The sequence below is a fragment of the Polypterus senegalus genome, chromosome 18, assembly GCF_016835505.1.
Source record: "Polypterus senegalus isolate Bchr_013 chromosome 18, ASM1683550v1, whole genome shotgun sequence".
NCBI lineage: Eukaryota > Metazoa > Chordata > Cladistia > Polypteriformes > Polypteridae > Polypterus > Polypterus senegalus.
In genome coordinates, this window is record NC_053171.1 from 6,558,994 (window position 1) to 6,575,530 (window position 16,537).

The window sequence follows — 16,537 nt, forward strand, 5'->3', positions numbered from 1 at the left end:
AGGTGGAGCCTCAATCGTTTCATCAAGCTGCGCCCACCCTCCCTTGGTCATTTCTACATGTGCAGAGTGATATATCTATTACAGCACATCTGGAAGGTATTCACAGCGCTTCATCACTTGTTCCACATTTTTGTTATGTTACAGCCTTATTCCAAAATGGATTAAAATCATTTTTTTCCTCAGAATTCTACACACAACACCCCATAATGACAACGTGAACAAAGTTTACTTGAGGTTTTTCCAAATTTATTAAAAATAAAAACACTGAGAAATCCCATGTCCATAAGTATTCACAGCCTTTACTCAATACTTTGTCGATGCACCTTTGGCGGCAATTCCAGCTTCAAGTCTTTTTGAATATGATGCCACAAGCTTGGCACACCTATCCTTGGCCAGTTTCGCCCATTCCTCTTTGCAGCACCTCTCAAGCTCCATCAGGTTGGATGGGAAGTGTTGGTGCACAGCCATTTTAAGATCTCTCCAGAGATGTTCAATCGGATTCAAGTCTGGGCCACTCAAGGACATTCACAGAGTTGTCCTGAAGCCACTCCTTTGATATCTTGGCTGTGTGCTGAGGGTTGTTGTCCTGCTGAAAGATGAACCGTCGCCCCAGTCTGAGGTCAGGAGCGCTCTGGAGCAGGTTTTCATCCAGGATGTCTCTGTACATTTCTGCAGTAATCGTTCCCTTTATCCTGACTAGTCTCCCAGTTCCTGCCGCTGAAAAACATCCCCACAGCCTGATGCTGCCACCACCATGGTTCACTGTAGGGATGGTATTGGCCTGGTGATGAGCGGTGCCTGGTTTCCTCCAAACGTGACGCCTGGCATTCACACCAAAGAGTTCAATCTTTGTCTCATCAGACCAGAGAATTTTGTTTCTCATGGTCTGAGAGTCCTTCAGGTGCCTTTTGGCAAACTCCAGGCTGGCTGCCATGTGCCTTTTACTAAGGAGTGGCTTCTGTCTGGCCACTCTACCATACAGGCCTGATTGGTGGATTGCTGCAGAGATGGTTGTCCTTCTGGAAGGTTCTCCTCTCTCCACAGAGGACCTCTGGAGCTCTGACAGAGTGACCATCGGGTTCTTGGTCACCTCCCTGACTTAAGGACCTTCTCCCCCGATCGCTCAGTTTAGTACACATAGTCTATATACACAGTATACAGTGTACACTGTTCAGTGAGCATTATGATTTGCGTCAGTAAATACTGTGACTTTATCCACACACCTTACATGCATTACATTTTTATGCTCTGATAAAGTTAGTGAGTGCTAGCAGATACAGTATATAATATCTCTCTGTGTGTGTATATATATATATATATATATATATATATATATATATATACACTCACCTAAAGGATTATTAGGAACACCTGTTCAATTTCTCATTAATGCAATTATCTAATCAACCAATCACATGGCAGTTGCTTCAATGCATTTAGGGGTGTGGTCCTGGTCAAGACAATCTCCTGAACTCCAAACTGAATGTCAGAATGGCAAAGAAAGGTGATTTAAGCAATTTGGAGCGTGGCATGGTTGTTGGTGCCAGACGGGCGGTCTGAGTATTTCACAATCTGCTCAGTTACTGGGATTTTCACGCACAACCATTTCTAGGGTTTACAAAGAATGGTGTGAAAAGGGAAAAACATCCAGTATGCGGCAGTCCTGTGGGCTAAAATGCCTTGTTGATGCTAGAGGTCAGAGGAGAATGAATGGGCCGACTGATTCAAGCTGATAGAAGAGCAACTTTGACTGAAATAACCACTCGTTACAACCGAGGTATGCAGCAAAGCATTTGTGAAGCCACAACACGCACCACCTTGAGGCGGATGGGCTACAACAGCAGAAGACCCCACCGGTACCACTCATCTCCACTACAAATAGGAAAAAGAGGCTACAATTTGCACGAGCTCACCAAAATTGGACAGTTGAAGACTGGAAAAATGTGGCCTGGTCTGATGAGTCTCGATTTCTGTTGAGACATTCAAATGGTAGAGTCAGAATTTGGCGTAAACAGAATGAGAACATGGATCCATCATGCCTTGTTACCACTGTGCAGGCTGGTGGTGGTGGTGTAATGGTGTGGGGGATGTTTTCTTGGCACACTTTAGGCCTCTTAGTGCCAATTGGGCATCGTTTAAATCCCACGGGCTACCTGAGCATTGTTTCTGACCATGTCCATCCCTTCATGACCACCATGTACCCATCCTCTGATGGCTACTTCCAGCAGGATAATGCACCATGTCACAAAGCTCGAATCATTTCAAATTGGTTTCTTGAACATGACAATGAGTTCACTGTACTAAAATGGCCCCCACAGTCACCAGATCTCAACCCAATAGAGCATCTTTGGGATGTGGTGGAACGGGAGCTTCGTGCCCTGGATGTGCATCCCACAAATCTCCATCAACTGCAAGATGCTATCCTATCAATATGGGCCAACATTTCTAAAGAATGCTTTCAGCACCTTGTTGAATCAATGCCACGTAGAATTAAGGCAGTTCTGAAGGCTAAAGGGGGTCAAACACCGTATTAGTATGGTGGTCCTAATAATCCTTTAGGTGACTGTATATATATATATTTATATATTTGTACAGTATATATACTGTATCTTTGATTCTATTCCTTTCGTGGCATTTACAACACCCACTAACATCAGCCCTCTGACGCTTTTTTCTTTTTTTTCCTATGCTTTGCTGTGTCAATTTCTTTTTCATTTCCATTTTTTCACTTCTTTAGAATTTGCTTTGCATGCAGTCCGATTTCCTCACAACACTGCATGAAGTGCATTTTGTGCTGTCGCGTCACCTCAGGTCTCATCGCTCTGCTCATCTCATTGCTTTGCTGATTGCCAGTTTCTTGCGGTTTCCTGTTAGGAAGCAGACCTGCTTGATTTCTATCTGGAGTTTTTGAGGGTCCTTTGTGTGTCTCAGTAGATGTGGTGCACTTGCACAGGCCTTCTTTGCTTTGCACTGTTAATTATTGCAGCAACCAATTTCATTAGAAGGCATAATTACTTGGCAGGTTTGTTTAATTGCATATGACCATTATCTTATGGTCTGAGGGTCAGTGAGTGGCTAATTCCGACTGTGATTCGTTTGTCTTAATTGTGCTCCATATCGTTATACTACAACATCATCCGTCTTTCTTTTCTCTAATTGAGGCTCCTGCCTTCTGTTTTGCTTTATTGATTGTAGAGTGCCTCTAAATTGTGCGACACAGAGTGGTCTAGTGGGCAGGTCTTTGGTCTGTCTGTCACCAATTCATGGCCTCTCTGCAATTCAAAAGAGGTCATCCACCTGAAGCTAAGCCTGTTCAGGGCCAGCTAGTACTTGGATGGGAGACCATTTTGGAAAAATTTGGGTTGCTGCTGGCAGAGGTGTTGGTGAGCGCTTACCTCGTGGCTTGAATGTGGATGCCCATGTCTCAGTGAGGTGATGGGGACGCTGTGCTTTAAAAAATGTACTGTATTTTAGATGAGTTGTAAAACTGAGGTCCTGACTGACTCTGGTCATAAAAGATCCCTGGGCATCCTACATTTAGAGTAGATTTTATCCTGATGTCCAGGCTAAATTGCCCACCACAGCCTATTCATTCTGGCCCTGTAATTGTCCCCTGTCTCTAATTTTCTCTCTCTCTCTTTCCAATTCACCACCTAACACCTAATGTGTGGTGAGTGTACTGGCACTAAAATGGCTGCCATCACATCATCCAGTTGGATGCTACATATTAGTGGTGGGTGAAATGGCTCCTGACTCACTATGGAAGGCACTTTGAGTAGTGAGAAAAGCTGTATAGAAATGTAAAAAATAATTCTTATTAACTCCATGGTTTACCCTCTCTGAGTCACCTCAACTTCACCACTTCACGAGGACAGACGTCGCCAGAAATATGCAGGCGACTCTGTCAGTCAGTGCCTTTACGTGCATAGACATAACCGGGTTAAGGAAAATAACTCAATTAAGGCAGTCACCTGGCGTCTTGAAAATCTGTTTTTACACGCGCAAGTAATCTTGTAGAGTTCATCCTTTTGTCAAAATGCTCCGGTGTCATTAAAGTACGCAGCATTGGCCACTAGGGGCCTGTGCTGCTCGGTGAGCAGTATGATCTGAGTCACTATATAGTCTGATAAAGTTAGTGAGACATTAATAAAAGAAAAAAAAATGAGAATAGAGTGATTGAGAGTCTATCTATCTGTCTGTGTGTATTATATAGTGCCTTTCACATCATCTGTCTGTCTGTCTGTCTGTCTGTGTGTATTATATAGTGCCTTTCACATCATCTGTCTATCTATCTGTCTGTCTGTGTGTATTATATAGTGCCTTTCACATCATCTGTCTGTCTGTCTGTGTGTATTATATAGTGCCTTTCACATCATCTGTCTGTCTGTCTGTCTGTGTGTATTATATAGTGCCTTTCACATCATCTATCTATCCATCTATCTATCCGTCTGTCTGTCTGTCTGTGTGTATAATATAGTGCCTTTCACATCTGTCTGTCTGTCTGTCTGTATTATATAGTGCGTCTCATCTATCCAGACCCTTTATTGGCTAACTGAACAGATTACAGTCGTAGCCCAGAGTTTTGACAATGACCCAAGTGATGGTTTTCACCAAGTTTTCTGCTTCAGTGTTTTTAGATCTTTGTGTCAGATGTTTCTCTGGTGTACTGAAGTACAATTACAAGCAGTTCAGAAGTTTCAAAGGCTTTTATTGACAATGACATGAAGTTTATGTGGTGCAGAGTCCATATTTGCAGTGTTGGCCCTTCTTTCTTTTTCAAGACCCCTGCGATTCGCCCTGGCAGGCTGTCTGCCAGTCAATTTCTGGGCCAAATCCTGACTGATGGCAGCCGCCCATTCTTGCATAATTGATGCTTGGTGTTTGTCAGAATTGGTGGGCTTTTATTTGCCCACCCGCCTCTTGATCACTCACCACAATGGGATTAAGGTCTGTGGAGTTTCCAAAATTTCGATGCTTTGTTCCCTGAGCCACTTAGTTGTCACTTTGGCCTTATGGCCCGGTGCTCCATCATGCTGGTCACCAAACTGTTCATGGATGGTTGGTAGAAGTTGCTCTCGGTTGATGTTTAGGTCCCATTCTTTATTCAGCAGCACACTTGGGTCCGTCTCCAAATTTCTGGCCATGGCTGTGCAGTATCCAAGCTTTCTTAGGTCCCTTCTTCAAACATTTCAACTTTCCTGAAGACGTGGCCTGAGTATCTCTAAATCTTGCACATTGTGATGTGTTCAGTTAGCCAATAAAAGGAGTCATTTTGCTTGACTTGTATTTGCATCCATAATGGCCCTACTACTTACTATATACTTACTGTACTGTGACCCCTAATGACACTTTTATTGCAGCTGCTGTTACTTTTGCCTTTGTATGTTGGTTTAGCAACCTCAGCATTCAGAATTTAAACCACCTTAATGAGAGCTCAAGATCAGCAGCTCACATCTTGATTTGCAGCCGACTGTATGACAAACCGGTTAAGAAGAGGGTGGCCCGACTGTGTGCCGCTCTGATTGTGTGCCGTCCTCCTTTTCCTAAATTCCAGCTGTTGCCGTTTTGGTTCCCCAGGATGAAGCGCGTCAGATTTAAGGACTCCTTTATTTCGTAGAGCTTGTAAGTGTTTTGAGTTCGGTTGCAGAATTCTGGATGATTACCTTGTGTGCCGTTAAAGGTTTAATTCCTGTTCTTTGCACTAATCCCGAGTGTGTGAGCCCATGATAACGCTGCTTGTCAGTTTTCATCTTTCATTTCTTGTTTCTGTCGTGTCAGTGCCTTATGTTTTGTACTTTGCTGCTGCAAACAAATTTCCCTCTGGGATAATAAAAGTCTGCCTGACCTCCCTACCTCGCTGTCCGTGCCCGCAGTGCAGGAACATGGAGGCTGTTGTCCTGTGCTGTTTCGGTTAAGAGTTGCCTACTGATTGGAAAAAGAAGGAAACTTGGGCCTACATGACACAAACGCTGACTATTATTTTTGTTTTGTTTCAGTCCAAACAAAAGTCCACAAAGCCGTTGTATCCACCGACCAGACGGAATTGGGACAGCAATTACTTTGGAGTACCGCTTCTGGATTTGGTCACTCAAGAGAAGCCAATACCACTCTTTATTGAGAAGTGCGTGGACTTCATTGAAGCTACCGGTAAGGTTCTTTTATTGTTTTTATGTTTTTTTTTCTTTTGTCACCGCTTATGCACGTTACATCAGATAGCTTTTGATGAGGTGCCACATAAGAGGGTGGGCATCAAATTAAAAGAAGTGACAGATCAAGGTGTGGTGTGTAGATGGGTGCATCATTGGCTCAGACACAGAAGGCAGGGGCTGATGGTGAGAGGATCCTAATCAGAATTGGGTGATGTTAAGAGTGGTGACCAGCACAGCCGCTGCTATTTTTAATAGATATAAATGGTTTAGATAGGAATATAAGGAACAAGCTGGTTAAGTTTGCAGATGATACCAACAGAGATGGATTAGTAGATAATTTGGGAACTTGGGAAGGGTACATTTTGCACAAACAAAGTTTTTCTTTACACAAAGAACGATAGGCACTTGGAATAAGCGACCAAGTAGTGTGGTGGACAAGCAAGAAGACATGAAGGACTTTCAAAACTCGACTTGATGTTTTCTTGGAGGAAACAAGTGGATAGGACTGGCAAGCTTTGTTGGGCTGAACGGCCTGTTCTCGTCCAGATTGTTCTGTTTTCTTGTTACAAATGTTTATTTGCCTACGAGTGTGCCATTTTGAGCTTCTGAAGTATGAAGATATTGATATAAGCTGGTTTCCTGTTTGAACCACAGGACATGAACTAGCAATTGATGGTCTAATCTGATATCACTTCTGATGTAATTGAGTTTGTCTTCTCTATTGCCATCCTCACCCTCATAAATCTACATTATTAGTGTAATACGGGCCTTGCTTGAGTAGCCGTACCCCTTTTGCTATTTATCATACAGGGGAAGATCCCACGGGGAGATTGTAATGCTGCAGCTGCTGACACAAAAGATTACTGTCAAGATGAACCAAAAAAGATAAACGTTCTGCACGTCTCTAAGTAACTCTACTGTAAGATCTAACTGAAGTGAACGTCCTGAAAATGGAAGGGTGGCACACTGGTGCAGTGGTTGGCACTTCCAGCTTATGGATCCAGTGACGTGGTGGTTCCTTAAGTGGCGGTTGCGTGTACCCCCATGTCAACGTCTGCTTTTCCTCCCATGTCCACAGAGTTACACATCTCGGGTTGATTGTCGATTCTTAACTCAGCCTGTGTAGATGACGCCAATTCCTCTGATGGTTCGGTGCCCCATTCCAGAGCTGCTTGCTGCAATGCTGAGCTGCATGCAGACGTTTGAGAATTTAAAATTCTGTATTGTATTACATTTGTCACAAACCCCAGAATTGCAGCGAATCTCCAAACACAACAGAATGGTCAACTAATTTATGTTTCTGTGCACAAAGGCCATGAAAAGTGTGCAGACCACTAGAGCAATACTAGATACAGTGGAGGAAGTAAGTATTCGATCCCCTGCTGAATTTGTACGTTTGCTCGCTTTACTAAGAAAGAACAGTCGCTCATTTTTAATGGTAGTTTCATTTTAATGAAGAGAGACAGAATATCAACCAGAAATCCAAAAAAACACATTCCATAAAAGTTATAAATTGATTTGCTTGTCAATGAGAGAAATAAGGATTTTGATCCCCTACAACCCAACAAGAATTCTGGCTCCCAAAGATTGGCTGTGTGCCCATGTGACACACAGATTACAATCAATCAATCAATCAATCAATCACAGACACTCCTGATCTCATCTAGTGATGTGTATAAAGCACACCTCTCCACAGAATCCATTTCTTCCATTCCAACCTCTCCACCACCGTGGGCAAGACCAAAGAGCTGTCAATGGACGTCAGGTTCAAGGCTGGAATGGGCTACAAGACCACCAGCAAGAAGCTTGGTGAGACAATGACAGCTGTGGGTGCGTTTATTTGGAAATGGAAGAAATTTAACTTGACCATCAATCACCCTCAGTCTGGAGCTCCATGCAAGGTCTTGCCTCATGGGGTGAGGATGATCATGAGGAAGGTGAGGGATCAGCTCAGAACTACACTGAAGGAGCTTGTTAATGATCTGAAGGCAGTTGGGACCACCAGAGTCACCAAGAACTCCACTGGTAACGCAATTACGCTGTCATGGATTGAACTCTTGCTGTGCCCACAAGGTCCTGCTGCTCAAGAAGGCACAGGTACAGGCCCGTCTTAAGTTTGCCAGTGAACAGAGAGGGACTTCTGTGTATTGGAGTTCCCACACCTCTAGTTTTCTTTGTAAAGCTGGAATGGAGTATTTGGCCAGTCCAGTCTCTGTTCAGCCGAAACTGATCCTTGCTTAATAATTGGGTCTCCTGTAAAAATACTATTGTAGCGTTTAGACCTGTTAGGTGAGAGAATATTTTCTTTCTCTTTAATTCGTGATTGAGACCTTTAACATTCCAGCTCACCAAGTTAACTGTTTGGTCATGGAGTCATTGCACCTGAACTTTTTTTTTTTGTCATTTCGTAGTCTTAATTTAAGATAAGACACTTTGACCTTAATTTTCAATTTTCCCCGGAGTCATTGCCATTTCTGAATAGTCACACCAGCAGTTGTCATCTTCTCACCAAGCTTCTTGCTGGTGGTCTTGTAGCCCATTCCAGCCTTGAACCTGACGTCCTTTGACAGCTCTTTGGTGTTGCCCACAGTGGTGGAGAGGATGGAATGGAAGAAATGGATTCTGTGGACAGGCGTTCTTTATACACATGACGAGTTGAAATTAGAAGTGTCTGTAATTGATTGATCGATTGATTGTAATCGGTGTGTCACATGGGCGGGCACACAGCCAGACTTTGGGAGCCAGAATTCTGGCTGGGTTGTAGGGGACCAAAATCTTATTTCTCTCAATGATTTGCAAATTAATTTATAAATTTTATGGAATGTGTTTTTTTTTTTTCCTGGATTTCTGGTTGCTATTCTGTCTCTCTCCATTAAAATGAAACTACCATAAAAATGAGCGACTGTTCATTTCTTTCTAAGTGAGCAAACTTACAAATTCAACACGGGATCAGATACTTGTTTCCCCCACTGTAGGTCCTCCTTATGTTGTCAAAGCAGCCTCAGTTCTTCATGACGTGGATTCCACAAGATGGCCTCTGTGGTTTTTCTTTTTGCCACGCTGTCACCAAGCTGCGTCTGGTGGAACTATTGTTGTTTGCACAGTCTCTCCACGGCTTACTGTAGCTTGCCAGTCTTTCAGAGTTCTCGGGGGTCTCTTGGTGGCTTCATTTTGCTTGGCCACTCATTTTTGTAATGGATGTCCTGCTCTAGCAGATTTCCAGCTCCACCGCGTTCTCGTCCATTTCTTTGCGGTTGACTTACCTGGATTTTCAGTGACTCGCTTATTTTCTCGTCTCCATCCCCTGACTTGTGCTTTTCAGCCCCCTTTCCGTGGAGTTGCTTGCTCGCACAGGATGGACCTTCCAGATAAGGTGCATTTAGACGACAATCAACTGAAATCCCTAGACAGGCAAGAACCCCCCCACTGAACTCATTCTGGGACCCCTAAAGCCAGCCAGCTGGCAGCCCCACTAGTGATTCATGGGGGGTGGGCTCTTATTCTCATTGGTTATTTTGTGTTTTCTATTTGTAACATTCCTTTTGTGTGGTGGGTGCTGCCAACATCGGGGTCCACGTCGACCATTTCTGTAGTTTTGTCAGCTGCACGTTCACGCTGTGAATCTCAACGTTCTGCCACATCCCAAAGGTGTTCTTCTGGATTCTGGTCTAGTGACTGGGAAGGCCACTGAAGGAACACCAAACTCCTCGGCATGTTCATGAAACGAGTTTGCTTTGTCACATGATGCATTGTGCTGGAAGTGGCGATTAGAAGATTGGTAAATTGTGGCCATGAGGGTGGATGCCCATGGTCTGCAGTAATACTCAGACTGACCCTGGCATTCAAGTGATGGCCCAAAGTGTGCCAAGTAAACATTCCTCAGACCTTTACACCAGCATCACCATTAATCTGGATTGTTGAAACAGGGCGGGTTGTGTGCATGGAGACTGCCGTCTGTGTGCCTCAGCAGAAACTGAGATTCATCAGACCAGGCCGTGGTGTTCCAGTCTTCAGCTGCCCAGTTTAGGTGAGCCTGTGCCCAATTCTGCTTGTGGCTGGCAGGAGAGGATCTCAACGTGGTCTTCTGCTGTTGGAGGCCATCTCCCTCAAGCTTTGACGTGGTGCTCATTCCCAGATGCTTTTCTGCTCACCCCAGTTGCACAGAGTGAGTGGTCTTCTACGTTTCTGTAGCCTTTCTGTCAGCTCAGACCTGTCTGCCTACTCTTCTTTGACCTCTCTCATCGACAAGGCGCTCCTGTTCTCAGAGCTGCCGCTCACTGGATGCTTTTCATTTTTCCACTCCATTCCGACTAAACTCTAAAGACTGTTGTGTGTGAAAATCCTGGGAGATGAGCACTTTCAGAAGTACTCAAACCGGCCTGCCTGACACCAGCAATCACGCCATGGTCCATTTTGGTGTTTGATGTGAACATTAAGTGAAGCTCCTGACCTGTATCTGCAGGATTTGATGCATTGTCCTGCTGACGTATGATTGGTTAATTAGATAATTGCATTGATACCTAAATGTTTGCTCAATGACTTTACGTTCCCAAGCAGACCAGCCAGTCATTTGCTCTGGTGCTTCATTTAGCGCTGATTTCAGAGTTAGCCTTTGTTTTTAAGTGGTTTTCTAATGTATGTGTTTGTGCTGCCTGATTCCTGCTTGCTTTCCTCAATCTATTGACAATGCACTTGAATTTTCAGTTCCCATCGGACATTTTCAACCTTCCTAAGTGACGACAAAGTGCTTTAAAATGTGCCTCAGTTGACACGACATGTGGTATGTGGCTGGCTGTTTCTGCTGATGTCTTTAAGTGTTTCATGAAGTGACTTATTAAGGGTGTAATCGTTTAGGCACTGCTGGCTACTCTGACGTCTAACCTGAAAAACCAAAGCTCTGTTTAGCAATGCAAATAGTCGAGCCGTGTGAAGTGCGGGCTGCTGATCTGACCTGTCAGGGAGTGTGGCTTTGACTCGAGCTCTGAAGCTCATTCTGCATAACTTGAGCGCACGCCTTGTCTGGCCTCCTGTGTAGAGATCTCGATAAACGGATGAGTCTCATTGTGCTCAAGGGACTGGCTGTTTTGTTTGGCTCTTTGATGACGACGTATGTACAAATCGTCAGTAACATTTGAAACTCCCCGTGCGCCCCAGTCTTTATACTCGCCTTTTTCCACATAGAGTTTTTACTAAATATGTTTTCCTGCAATCGTCTTTATAACAGTACAGAACAAATGCTGCTCAAGAAGTTACAAAGAGATTTTCTGTTCTAGCCCAGTTGGGATTTTTATGGAACCATTCAAGTGTGTGGCGTAATGATACGCATCGTGTTATCACGCCAGCTGTGCTTGAAGTGTAACACCTCGCTGTGACAGGGACTGCCATGTCAGGGGTGTTCTCAGACCCTGCTGTGTGTGCGTGTGTGCATTTACTTTAGTTACATTTATTATTTAATGCCTTGAGCATAAGAGAGGCGCTATATGACTAAAATGTATTATTATTATTATTATTAATGAGCTTCTGTACAAAACAAAAATCCACATGGACAAGTAAAGTATCTATCTATCTATCTATCATATAGTGCCTTCTATCTATCTATCTATCTATCTATATATCTATCTATCTATCTATCTATCTATCTATCTTTCTTATATAGTGCCTTTCATATCTATCTATCTATCTATATCTATCTATCTATCTATCTATCTATCTATCTATCTGTCTGTCTGTCTGTCTGTCTGTCTGTCTGTCTGTCTATATTATATAGTGCCTGTCGTCTGTCTGTCTATCTATCTATCTTATAAAAGGCCTTTCATATCCATCCATGTCTGTCTGCCTATCTAGCTATCTATCTGTTACATTGTGCCTTTCATATCTGTCTGTCTGTCTCTTATTCTTATTATGTAGTGCCTTTCATTTCTATCTATTTATATCACAGTATATAGTACCTTGCACATCTGTTTGTCTGTCTGCCAGGCTGTCTGTTTATCATATAGTGCCTTTCATCCTCTGTCTGTCTGTCTATCCCCCCTTCCACTTGTTCATCTACTCAGTCACATCCGGTTGTGGTCGCCGACTGAGACTTGCAGCCCATGTCACATTTACCAACCGAATGCTGATCATCCTGTGCGATTGTGCCCGCCCCTTTTCCTGACAGCCAATAGCATGTGGCCTGATGGACCTGTCTGTTTAACATAAGATTAAGAGTTGCAGCGAGTTGAGCGTCAATCAGTTCTTTCCCCTCACGTCTTTTAGATATTCTCTTGTGGTATGTAAAGGGCAAGGCATGAGCCAGGCGAGCTTCTCTTCAATTTGTGACTTTCAAAGCACGTGTGCTCTTTGTCCCTCATTGCTACATTCTACACATTGTGCTTTCATTGGTTCATTTGTCTGTCAGGACTCCTGCATGTAAGAAGGTGCCCCTCGGACTAACGAGGTAAACAGACCTGTTTGGTTTCATCGTAGCCTGCCGTTGGGTATGTCACATTGGGCTATCGCCTCTGACGGCCTCCATTTGGCTAGGATTATGTCAGTGAAGGCTACGGCTGAAAAAGTCGTCTAATGTGACATGGGCTGCTCATTGAGACTTAAATTCTGGGCTGCAGGAGGCTGAAACACTTCTAACCTGCATCTGTAAAGAACTGCATGACTTCATTTTCATCCCTTGCTTAGCGTTTTCAGCACTTCAGGGAACCTGCCGGTGTGTTTGACTTTCTCCAAGCTATCAGTAGCCAGCTTGTGAGGTGACGGGATTGGATTTTATTTTTGCGATTGTGGATCCGTCTTCACCGTCTGATTAGATATTGTTGCCTTCACTTTAGAAAAGGAGAAAGCAGTTAATCAGGAGCACAGTGGGAAATCGATCGCTGCACCTCGGTGTGTCTCTAAAGCTGGCAGTGTAAAAAACGCAAGCACAGTCAGAAAATGGGAGGCTAGATGAATGAGCAGAAAGATCATCTGGGATACGCCAGGCCATCCATGAAGTCAGAAGCCCAATTTACGCCGTGGCTTTCTGGTTTTGTTTATTTATTGTTGTTTGATTTAAGTGTTGGCACTTGGACTTAACTCGCATATTTCAAGAAAATGGGTCCTGTCATCTGCTGTGAGTAATGAGCATCTGCCACCTTCAGTGGTCTTTACACCTAGGTAGCCTTGGCCTTGTGTCTCACAATAAAGAAGAAGGAGCAGCGCAGAGAAGCCGGTCGATCCCCCTTAGGCCAGGCTGCTCATCCTTCAAGTGTGTTTTGTTTGTGTTGCCCACTGAATGCGTTTCCGTATTTTGCTAAAAAAAATGTATAATTATTCTCTTATCATTCTATATTTTATAGACTGTGATAAGTTGATTCTGTCGTTAATTTTTATTTTTTTTTTTTTAACTCGGATTCAGAGCCAGTTTAATGTCTATGAAGCAACGTCAATGTTTATTATATGTTTATCACGGACATCTTAAAGGTCCGTCACAAGGAAAGGCGGTGCGTCTGGTTGTTTAATATTTGCTGCATAGACGGTCAGTTCTTGTTACCCTTCGGGGTTATGCTCTTGAAAGTCCCCTCAGATTCTGAGCATTGATCCTATAGGGAACATGAGGTCAGGGTCTGGCAGGAGGCCGGCTTGGGGTGGATTTGGGCATCCGTCCCGCAACCCCCCATACTTTTACCCCTCGACGCTTGGCGATCATCCTTTCACAGGTTCATCCACAACAGTGTTTCCAGGTCTGCAGTTTTCTCGGCCAGTTGGGCTATTTTTGATTGCCAACCATGGGATAAAATGGGTTTTTGCCAGGTTGTAGTTTTTTGGGCTACTTTCTCAAAAAAAAACCTGATATTTTGGGCTATTTTTCAACCAAAATGAATTTTTATCTTATTTTTCACCCATCTGGCACCCCTTCCCCTTCTGTTTGCAGTTATGTTATGTTCTTTACCATTCCAAATCCCCCTTCCCCGGTCATGTGATGGTATATACCCATTCTATCACTCAGAAAGGGGACCGCCACACCCCCTCCACAGACTCGGGCTTTGGTATTTTATGTACCTAACCCTCTCGCTTTCACACTGCCCTTCGCTTTCTGGTGTGTCAGGCATTGGGCTTTTTTATTTTTTTGGGCAAAATCGTTTTGTGACAGCACCACCCACCAGGATGCCATTGTGTGCCCAAACAGACTGAAATCAAAGGCTTCTTCTTCTTGGGTCCATACACTATCAATGCTGGCAGATGGCGAATTGCTCGCGTACCAAAGTGACTTTAGCTGCGGGTGGAAGTCCCATTTTACTTTATAGTGCCAAGCAGAGTGCAGCAGTCTATTAGCCACCAAAAGCGCTGTGAAGAAAGCGTCTTTTGTTACGGTTCTGCCTTTGTCCAGTCTGATAACGGTGACGGGAGATCGTATCTTTGATTGTCAGCACAACAAACAGTTCTGAGCAGGTATCAGCCACAGCGCTGCTCTTGTGAAAAGAATGGAGATAAACGCCATCAACTCAGAGAGGGAGAGGCGAGTTCGTTGTACTACGTGAACGTCACTGAGAGAATAAAACTGAATAATAAACAAAAACAAGCGTGCTAACTTTTACAAGTAACCAAAATTTACACTGGTGTTACAGACTCGAATCAAATGTATGTTTCTGTTATATTATAGAAATAACAATAATAGCAGCAGCTCACTACTCAAAACACAGAACGCCCGGTCTCAGTCCTGGGACCTTCGGGTTGTATCTTGCCTCTGCACCATTCAAGAATACGTGTAAACTCCCTTGACTTTTTAACTCATTGACAGGCACATGTAAATTTTTTCTTTGGTTATAACTAAAGTCTTCACACATTATACACTTCTCGTCATTATTAGTATAACATGGAAAAAGTTTCTGCTTTAGGTATGTGTTCCGCATTTCTCGCATTTATTTCTTTTCATCCTACACTTACCCAGATCTTTGTAGACATGGAAAACAAATAAAATGCATGTATTCCAAATAACGATATACTGTGTTATTTACCCTCCACAACTCCAGGCACATCATACACAGATAAGAAGCCTTGGCTTGAGCCGGGAGAGCTGAGCTCTGTCAAGGCGATTGATGGGATAGTAGGCTGCTTGCTGCTCATGCTGATCGACGCATTTACAACACAAAAGACGCTGATGAGGAGGTGTGAAGGGATTTAAGGTGGACCAGGATTACGGGTTTTTTTCGTAGGCTTCAGGAATTCTAGTGTTAAGCAGTCACTGGGCAAACCTGGCAACCCTGGTCTACAGAAACCTCGTCACATTGTTTCTTAATATGGGCCTGGCTGGGGTGAAAAGCCCCTTCCAGCAAAAGTGTGGCTGAGCTCAGAGTTGACAGTAACTGCAGATGAAGAAAGAACAGAAAGTTAAAGAATGAGAGCTGCTGGCATATGAAGGTGAGCAAAGGATTGTGGGCTGTGTCGAAGCGGAGGTGGGCACCCTTAGCCCAAATAAGGCACTTGGAGTCTCAGGACAGGCAGCAGAATCGATGCAGTGGGGCCATCTTACTTACATCATTACAGTTCTTATCAAGAACTTCTTACCTCGCTTAGCTCATTTGTCCCCCTCATCTGACTCCCAGCATCCTATGACTTTGGTCCTGCCTCTAATTAGCTCCACCAGTATTTCCCAGCCTAATGAGTGTGTTCTGTCCATCACGGTCACTTGACAGGCCCTCTCCCCACCTTGCACCCATCCAGTTCGTGCCACCATTATTCCAAGTCCTCGGCTTGTGTTCCCCATCTTTATAGATGGGAAGCGGTGTGTGGAATCTGCCTGTCAGCCCCTCTCTGCATACCTGACCTTGACTTATGAAATATTGATGGTTTCTAGCTTACTAAGAAAAATAAAAAAAATACCCAGGCCTTTTTGTGAATTAACTCTTAGTTAACTAAGGTGTACGAAGATATAAGGCTTACTTTCATATATGCTCACAATTCTCTTTGAATATATGCAGATCACCAACTTTAAGAATATTATGGAGGGTTGGTGAAAGTGGAGGAATTTATTAAATACTTGGAATAAACAGTTCAGAACAACAGGGAATGTGCAAGAGAAGTGAAGAAGAGAGTGCAAGCAAAGTGGAGAAGAGTGTCAGGAGTGACTTGTGACAGACGAGTATCAGCAAGAGTGACAGTGAAGGTCGACAGGACGGTAGCGAGACCAGCTGTGTTATATGGGCCGGAGACGGTGGCACAGGAGACAGAGCTGGAGGTGGCAGAGTCAAAGATGCTAAGATTTGCAGTGGGTGTGACGAGGATGGACAGGATTAGAATTGAGGACATTAGATGGTTCGCTCAGGTTGGACGGCTGGGAGACAAAGCCAGAGAGGCGAGATGGCGTTGGTTTGGACATGTGCAGAGGAGAGATGAGGGGTATATTGGGAGAAGGGTGC

The 16,537-nt window shown here is 43.9% G+C and overlaps 1 protein-coding gene across 2 annotated transcripts in view; it reads left to right on the forward strand.

The window, feature by feature from the left end:
• Positions 1-16,537, forward strand: part of arhgap5 (Rho GTPase activating protein 5) — a 191,366-nt gene that overhangs the window by 72,920 nt on the left and 101,909 nt on the right. For both annotated transcript variants that reach the window (XM_039741922.1, XM_039741921.1), the window contains exon 3: positions 5,997-6,147. In XM_039741922.1, the coding sequence (XP_039597856.1) occupies positions 5,997-6,147 (151 nt within the window). The remainder of the gene's footprint in view (positions 1-5,996; positions 6,148-16,537) is intronic.